This window comes from Gobius niger (genome assembly GCF_951799975.1).
Source record: "Gobius niger genome assembly, chromosome: 10".
NCBI lineage: Eukaryota > Metazoa > Chordata > Actinopteri > Gobiiformes > Gobiidae > Gobius > Gobius niger.
Window position 1 is genome coordinate 17,243,012 of NC_136861.1, and position 9,193 is coordinate 17,252,204.

Sequence of the window (9,193 nt, forward strand, 5' to 3'; positions counted from 1 at the left end):
AGAGCCTACACTTCCTGTTTAGTACAGGCAGCCTCCCTTTGATAGATGTGAGTGTGAGAGTTGTAGCTGTGCTTACTCAGTGGGACTGTCAGATATTTCCGCAGTGGAGCTGATAAGAGAGGAATCTGAGCTCAGTGTCAGAAGAATACCGCCTTTTCAGATCTGCAACCGGGCCAAACAACCGACAGCACAACAAACTTTATGCTAGTCTTGTGCATCAGCCTTCTCTCCCAGGCATTTCTTTCAATTAAATTTTATTGCAGGGAGAGTACAAAGAAATACTGCAGAATATGCTGCAGTGAACACCTCCCTCCCACCAACATCGAGCACATTTATGTCCCCTGTATAGTTAATGCTAGAGCCAGCAATGTGGTCTGCATATTTCCATACTAGATAGAAGCCTTACCTGTCGTGTCATTCACATAGTGTTATTTTTAACTACAAAAGCAGGTGTTCTACTTTGACATATCCCATTTCTAGCATCTTGTGGCTCTTATGGAGTATCTTCAGACACGGGATGAAACCTTTTCTTTTCCTGTTTGTCCATAGAGGATGTAATGTTACATAAAATAGATGCTGGTAATGTCATATAAACATTTTAAACAACAGATTTATTTCCAGATAATGATGAAGCACCAGACGCTATACGCTCATTTTGGAGTTGCTGGGCGGAGATGAGGAGCCGACTGCGTGTTGAACCACAGATGAGTGCACCAAAAGAAGAGACAGACAGACGGATGAAAGCAACGACGGCGAGTCCAACAGCAGTGCAAGTGGAGTGAAGGCATTTCCATACGAACCTGGCTTTAAAATACTGGGCTGTCAAAAAAACAGTCACACGTGACACAACGTAAGAAACCAGCCAAACGCTTTGAACTGCAGTTCTACTAGCTTCTCTAAGTCTTACAAATGCAAATCTCTCTCTGCCTTTTAACAAACACAAATAGTGTATACAAACAGAAAATTAGCATGTCAATATATCCACCAACTGACTGTTAATACAAGAGAAAGAAAAATAGAAAACGTTATCCAGAGGTCTACAAGAGCGGGGTTGGCTGTAAAGGGTGCACTGCGCCATCATTGGCACAGTGCATGGCCAAAGATATGGGAGAGGGCAGTGATATGCAGGGGACCCCATGTGAGGACCTCAGAGTGTGGAATCTATGCTGCCAGAGAGTTTCTTACTGCGCAGTAACCAGCAACTATAAATAATTGTCCCTGAATAAAGGTACTGTATTTTGAATAACTTTTTTTTCTTGAGATATTCCAGGAGCTTATCACGTGTGTGATGTTTAGCAGATAAGTCCACAGCTCTAGACATCAAAGGAAAACACAGCTTGCGACATGTCTCTAGAGGGATTTTTAAGCGTCTATATAGAGAGTTGCAAAATGCTTTTAGCACAAAATTGTTTCTCTTCACTTACCTTGCAAACATTATGAACAAATTCTGCAAGTATAACAAAATATCAAATTAATACAGAGCATTTTCTGTTCAAAGGAAAGAATTTGACTAGCTTGGAGACGAATGCTTTGGATCGGCGTAAAACTGAGATCATCCTAGCCAGCCAGCCACACCTATTCCAGAAAGTGGGACACGGCGACTATGTGATTTTATTTTGAATTAGCCTTAACAAATGTGAAGCTGCATATGAATAGAGCTAAATCTTCACTTGGTGTAGCTCTGAGGATGCCCACTGCATATCGCTCTAAGATGAGGTTGGGCGAGGGGCGGGAGAAAAGGAGGGGAGGGGGGGCTTGAGGGTTTGGGTAGGGCGGAGGAGATAGGTGGGGTCTCAGGGTGGGGGGGGAGGTAAAACCGTAGAAATGATTAGGTGTTGGAGGAGGAGGAGGAGGAGTTACCGTATAGTATACTACCAAAAGTTAAAAAAAACATGCAATGCAAAACAATGTTAAGAGTCAGAGCAAAAGACCAAAAAGGGGAAAGACAGAAAGAGTAAGATCCCAGTAAAGTACCACAGACCTCTAGCTGCCTAGAAATCACACACAATAAACGGCAGGGGGCGGGGCTCTGAGCAGCTGGATCAAGCCATTAACGAACTCATCCTAAAACTGTACAGTACGGATACTTACAATTTGGCGGTGCGTCGATATAAACCATCTTGATACTTGAAGATTAAATTCTAGAGGTATTGACTAAACCGTCTCAGAGACATTGATTGCGTAACGCCAAATCTCAGCTGTCAGTGCCCCCCCACAAATAATAGCGCAGGAGCCAACGAGCCACTCAAGCCAGGTGAGCAAGCCACCTCCTCTCTGTATCTCTCTTCTGCACCCACGCGACATAACAGGGATTCGAATGAGCTCTACGCAACATCGGCGGACTGTGTGTATTTGAATGGGAGTTGAATGGGGGAGGTGTTGGATTTGGAGTTTTATAATAAACAAGTCAAATTCAGAAATTACACGGGATGTCAATATTAAAAATGGATAATGTGATATTGATGTAATTTCCCGTAAGGCGTAGATTAGTCGCGTTGATTGAAATGCCATTATAAAATTTGCTAGTCATTTCCTGAAAGATGTCCGAATGCATTACGGCTGTGTCTTGTGGTAAGAGGAGCCTGGGCCTGCTCACCACGCTGCTTAGGAGTCAGCTTATGGGAAAGGAGAGAGCTTCAATGACAGAAAGAGGGAGGGGGAAACACTGCCTGCGCTATTATCCATGTGCCTCTTCAGCGAAAAATGCAGTCCCAGTTGCACAAGCACCATGCCAGCACAGAATGACAGAGGGTACTGTACACCGAATAACTGTAGTAGAGGAAGAGCAAAGATCGAGGATAGAGAAGTGAAAGAGTGAGAGAGAGCGAGAGTGAGAAGCGTTACAAGGACCCTAAGAGAGGAGTAAGAAAGCAGAGCGTGCAAATACAAACCGGGTCACTGCTGCTTAGCTAATAGGGGGCCAATTCGCTGCAGGAGAGAAATGTCGAACACCCCAAGTTGTGTACAATAAGATAACTGTCCTATAGACACAAACACTATACATCAATGCTAGTCTATACAGACACACACAGGCGCTCTCAAACACAAATGTTGTCTTTCACACTGTCTAATGTGCAAAACTCTTTGTTGGGGGGTATAGAGGGGAAAAAGCACTGCGTTATTTGTAGGAAAAACCAAGAGCCACAATCATAGTTTTGCTATTAGCCAGTTTGCTGGATAGACAAATGGTGACACGAGGTAGTATGAGAAACTGTATGCTTTTTATGGCAGTGCTGTATCCTCTCTATTTAAAGTCGTTTTGTAGTGCTTGGAGGACTAACGATGGCTAATGGAAGACGTCAATTGAAGGTCTTATTTTAAACCATAGATAAAAACAATACAATCTAGAAACACGCTTAATAATAGTCACAAAGAGAATGTAATAAGCAGAGGACATTGTGGGGAGAGAGGTTCTAACGGAAGTATTTATGGATTATGGAACAAGTGGCTCTACTGGGTTACATGGCAATTGGGTTTGAGGAAGAACACTAAATGCGACTACGATTCGTGGACAAATGAGTGAAGTTAAGAAGGTGTGGAGCTTAATAGTTTCCCTGGACCAATCATCCAATCATCCACAACTGGTCCCATGGTGCAGGAGAGACGGCTGCGGCCTTACCGGTTCGATGGGCTTGTCCAGGGACGCCTGCTCCAGCTCCAACTGGCCCTCTTCATACTGGTCAAAGTGATTTCCCCCCTGCAAACACACACCCAGATGCAGGTTAGAAAAGTCATTCAGCGTTTTTGACAAACAAAGGTTTTAAAAGCAGGTTCTTCATCAAATCATTCACCTCCTACAGGATGCCTCGTCAATTCTCAAGTTTCGGTGGAAGGAAAATCGCTGAAGATCTTTGAAGAGTTAAGACACAAAACTAGCGTCTAATTTGCTGTTTACAATGGAGGAGTTACTTTGTCTTTGTGCTTGTCGGGGTGAGTCTCCAAGTTGGCTCCATTAGCATGACATGGCCTTGTAGTTATGTTTTGAGGCAAAGGATGTTGTAAACAGGAGGCGTTGAGCATCAAATTAAACCACCATATCTGTTCAAAGCATTCGTTTTTGTTTACTTTGACTCCTTTCACAGACCATCTTTTCTCCTTGGCCAAAATTCTGACCTCACTGTCCTCAAAGGAGATGTTTGTGGCATTAAGATGGAGCAGTAATACAGAGCAGCAGACATGATATATTTAACTTTTACCAATTTAATATAATAAAATAAAGTAACATTTACCTTCATACAGTTTTATAAACAATAGTTGATTAACCAACAAAAAAAGCACAGAATGAATGCCCTATCTCTGTCAGTCTGCACCAGGGGCTATGGTACCTAATAAATAATACAACTTTCAAGTTTTTTTTTTAAATGTAACTTGCTGTTTTTGTCCTCTGACAAAGCCTGAGTGAGTGATGCTTTATGAAGAAATGTTATATAACATTTCAAACCGAAATTCACTTCATTATGTTTTATGTATGGCTGTCAAAACACTGACAGCTTAGAGCAAGAGCTTGCTGCTACTCCTCCAAGAGAATAGATTTCAATCACAGTGGGAAAAATAGAAAGACCAGGGGCAACAGAAAACACAACGATTGCCAAAGTAAAAAAATAAAGCTGTTTTAGAGGTCTAGATTGTTCACACTGAACACAACCATTTCTTTTTACAGCCAGAAGCTAGCCGTGTATTTGAAGACTATGTCCGTTTTCTTGATGTTAAATTTACGCCAGTGGTGACAACAGCATGCAGTAAGCAACACCCTTTGGCTATTTGTTACTCAAATTGTAGGCATAGCTTCACACGCGCAATACGAAACATGACGTGTGCATTGTGCCCTGAGTGGGACAGACAGTGAATAACTGCCTGCTATTGGGACCAAAAGGAGAGTGTTTATGGAGCCGTGTGGAGCTTGAGACAGATGGCTTCTTCGTCTCTTCGTCAGCAGAGGAGACACAAAGGTCATATTTACAAGTCTGTTTATATGACCTTCACAAAACAGAAAACATCATTATCACCAAACACTCCAGGACATAATGTTTAGGTGCAGGTGTGAAGCAGTGATGACTGATTCACCACAGAAAACAAGCCTAATGACTCCTAATGATTTTGAACATTTGAAACTTAAAGCGACGCCACGTAGAATTTTACCCAATGAATAAAACTGAAATACAAGCATTTATTTTATGAAAAATACCTCATAAATGTGCAAACAAACATGTGCTTTTGCTGTGAGCAGCTCTGCTCTAAGACATGACTGTAACGTTACCGGGAGTGGGTACGTCTCCAGCTCGTCTCCATGGAGATGTGACTAAAGTCAGCAGAATTTGACATTTAAACAGTTTAGGTTCTCATCCAGATCCATTCTTTGATCACCCACTGCAGATATAACATTCTGTGTCAAGCTTTTCATTAGGAGCATGTTTTGTACTGATGGCAACAGTATAGACCAAAATATTATGCAGTGCGCCTTTAAAACAGCGCTCCTTTGGAATTGCACTCGGGATGAGCAATACTTTATAATTTTTGCAGTATATAACGTTGTAGGCCATAGGATCATGCTCATCCCTAATTGGCACAAAGACCATTCAGTACAATTCAAGTGAAAATTATTCTTATATATAACATTACACACTTATACATAAAACAACTTTTAGTGTAGTGTATGTGCAGGTAATTGAGGTAAACATGCTCAAATAACAATAATTAAAAAAATAATGATATAATTGTAATACTGACTTATTCACAATAAAGTTTGCATTTTTGTTTTGGTTCTCAAGATAAATATCCATTCACAATAATCACTTAAAGTTGCCAGATCCTATGACTAAATCCATATTGGGGAAAAGGAGGACAGTCTTACATTTGCAATTGTAGCACATGTCCCCAATTACACCAATTAGGGTTAGTGGAGGCCTCCAGTAGTTTGCTCTGTGACTGAACTCTGGGGGTTTTTCGCTTTCAAATCAGTGTCAGGGTGCATCCTGCAGCCAGTTCCTTCATTGCCTACATCAAGAATTCAATACCAAGATTCAGGACACCAGTTTACTTTTGTTTGCGAAATCCCCAACGCAATTATAAATCAAGCTTTGGCCACAAAAAACAATGCAGTAAGAAAGAATATTAAATAACATCCAGTGCAAAGTGTGGCAACACGTCAAGCATTGCCTATAAATATAAGCATATGACAAACTGCCACAGTCTATGGATTTCTCAGACAGCAGCGATGGGAACATGTCCGTCTTGCCGTTTCTCTGGGGAGTCCGGTTTTGCCGCGATAAGCAAGTGCTCGAATCAGCCCGCAGTAATGAGGTGATTTGATGCCACACTGGAAGTCATTAATTCAGTTGAAATGGGACTTGGTATCAGAACGAGTGAAGCCGAGGATTATGGGAATTTATAGGAAAGGCGGCCGCTGTGGGAGTGCAAGGGATTTATTTATGACCGCCCCCCCCCCCCTCCTCATCCCGAAGTCTACGGCAGCCTTACATGGTCTCAGGAAAGCCTCAAAATATACAGTAATTTATGGGCTGTTTATGTAGCACAAACTTAAGATCAAGCAAGTTACTGATACAGAAACATTTAGTCCTGGTTTAAAACACTTCAGGTGATGCTTTAACCCAGGTTTGACTTAGTTTTGTTTTTTTGAGGGACGTTAATGATTTATGGTCATCAATGGCTTAATTGATATATAAAAAAAGCAGTGTATAAGAGGAAGACACAGTACCATATTATGAAAGAAGGGCAAATACAATAACTGTTTTCAAGATACAACATGTTTTTTTTCAACTGATTCTGGCTCTTGTGGCACATTAATCACTCACAACACACACAAAAATTGTTTTGTTGTTTGCAAACTCTTGTGTCAGTGTTCGCCGTCTTGTGGTGCAGTATGTATCGTAACTGCTTTGTGTGTGCAGGAACTAGTGTGTATGAAACCTACCTACGCATTGACATTTTGTTAATTTGGCCTTAAATTTAAGGATCATTTTGGAAAGTGTTAGGAATAATGTGTCAGGATTTCGGGAACAGCGTCAGTAAGCGTCTATAAGCTTAACTTACATAGACCTTTTCCATCTATACTCCCTATGTTTGTAAATAAGCTGGTGGTTAATAGTTAATTGATAACCATTTGCTAAAATATGATTAAACAAATGATTTTATGTTTCTTTGGTCCTTTCATTTAGCCTAATTTGGATATAGCTTTGTCTTTCTTGCTATATAGTGAAACGAACATTTTGTTTACTTTTCATTAATTTGCAACCATCCATCTTTTGTGTGAAGTTTTACTTTTGCCACTGTGCCACAATGACTATCTTTTTAAACAATGCTTTGACTGTGGAGCACAACAGAAGTGCAGAGCCGATATGATGGTGTCCACTGATATGCAGCAGCAGGAACAGCAGACTTGAGACAGCTGACATTCAGCACACAAAGCCTTATGGGGCCGCCAACGTTTTTTGTTGGCAAAGTCAGAGAGTTCGTGGCCTGTTTACTCTCTAGGTGTTAGGTCAACAGTCTAAAGGGTGTTGTCTGCTTTGACACTTTTTAGTTTACTATAGTCAGAAAATGTCATAGACTAGCTTTTGACAGTTACATTTCACAACTTCATACACATTTTATGAATATTTGTACAGTGAGAATTGAGCATTGGGTTACAACAAATGTCTGCACCACTGTCCCAAATCATATGGAAAATTAATAGCGACAATTATCAGATACAAAAGTTGTTAACATAATAGAATAAAAATGAACACAATATCAAAAACATTTTTGTGGTATTGTAACCTGTTCGGTGGCTTAGAACAAATGCTGCGAACCAAGAGTAAAACAGTGTTAAAGGTTAAATTTATACAAAGTTACAGAAAATCTCCAAAATCTAAATGTATTTAATATTTTCTCATCAAAATGCCAGAGAAGTTTGACCTTCTCTTGGATTGATGCGCTCTCTATATTCTAGGACTCAAAACAAACTGTGGTGTCACGTCTAAGTATATTGAAGGGAGATTAATTTATTTTAATCACATCCTTTATTTATTGATGAGCGAAGTCTTTCTCTACAATCAAATCCTAAATAATACATGAAATTGTATGAAAATCTACAAACCCATCACCATCACTAGTCCTATTCACAAAAACTAAATAACAATAGAAACAAGATAGGTATATATGAAGAAAATTTAGGCCTATACATGAATTTTACATGAAATTTGTGACGAGCATAACAAATGTGAGAGAAAATGTTCCACTGCCACTGAACAAGATAAACATTAGCTGTGCGGTTTCCTCTTGTTGCGCATGAACGTGAAACGTATCCTCCACAGTTATAATAAAATACACTTGTCATCACTGTAGCTGCTCTTATTGTTGTTCTAAATAGCACCAGCAGCAGATGCACGACTAGCATCGAGACCAAGTCGATAAATAACCAAGGTCACTAACAGTATTGAATGTCTCCGATATGACAAGGTTTCAATTCGCAGCATTGGGTGTCATTTCCTAAAGCGCTAATGTACTTTGATGTTAAATGCGTACGATGGCAGTCTCGTACACAGAAGAGCAAAACAGTAGATCATGGGGAAGTAAATTCAGAGCCGCCGTGAACTAGCCTCGTTCATTAGCATTAGCGGAGTTAGCTTGCAGCAGTAGCACACACGCAGCTTACGGACCGAACTGCGCGATGCGGAGTCCGGTACACAAACAAGTCAAGCAAATTACACCGCACGGTTGGAACAGCGAGCCGTGAAAACCCACAGCGTGCAGGTCTGAGTGCGTATATTACCTGGAAATCACGCTCTTCGTTAAACCTAGAAAATCTGTCGGCCATTTTCTGAAGGCGCAGCAGCTTCTCTGCTCGCTCCGTCTGTCTCTGGTCTCTCTCTGACAGCGGCGCACCGAGAGCTCTGCACAGTCAGCTGCCAGGGATCCACCTTCCCCCTGGGACACTGGGCGACTCAAGCGAACACAAATGTCCTTTACGAGAATAACATACGCGCATATTATAGATATACTGTGATATATTTACTTATATGTGAAATAGACTGGATTTTCATTCCACCCAACTTAAATATTATAAACATTTTACTCTTGCAAAGCCTGAAAATATATGCTACAATGACATAGCAGTGCCAAACGTAACCCTACATTGAGTATACAGTTGCAAAGGTCACCAAAAAGCTCAATTATCAATTTTAATAGATAGTAA

The 9,193-nt window shown here is 40.7% G+C and overlaps 2 protein-coding genes across 11 annotated transcripts in view; both read right to left on the reverse strand.

The window, feature by feature from the left end:
* Nucleotides 1-8,921, reverse strand: part of gpatch8 (G patch domain containing 8) — a 28,265-nt gene extending 19,344 nt beyond the window's left edge. For 2 of the 10 annotated variants that reach the window (XM_079564334.1, XM_079564339.1), the window contains exons 1-5: nt 8,771-8,846; nt 3,620-3,697; nt 2,892-2,928; nt 1,425-1,447; nt 801-819 (exon numbers count right to left, since the gene is read on the reverse strand). Coding sequence is in view for 1 of the 10 variants with exons in the window: in XM_079564331.1 (XP_079420457.1) it covers nt 3,620-3,697; nt 8,771-8,815 (123 nt within the window). In the remaining 9 variants the exon portion in view is untranslated. Of the gene's footprint in view, nt 1-800; nt 820-1,424; nt 1,448-2,891; nt 2,929-3,619; nt 3,698-8,770 lie in introns of those variants that run through there. The other 8 variants (XM_079564333.1, XM_079564338.1, XM_079564335.1 and 5 more) reach the window with 5 other exon arrangements.
* The window catches only part of ttyh3a (tweety family member 3a), a 268,746-nt gene that overhangs the window by 127,948 nt on the left and 131,605 nt on the right, over nt 1-9,193 (reverse strand). The window lies entirely within an intron of this gene.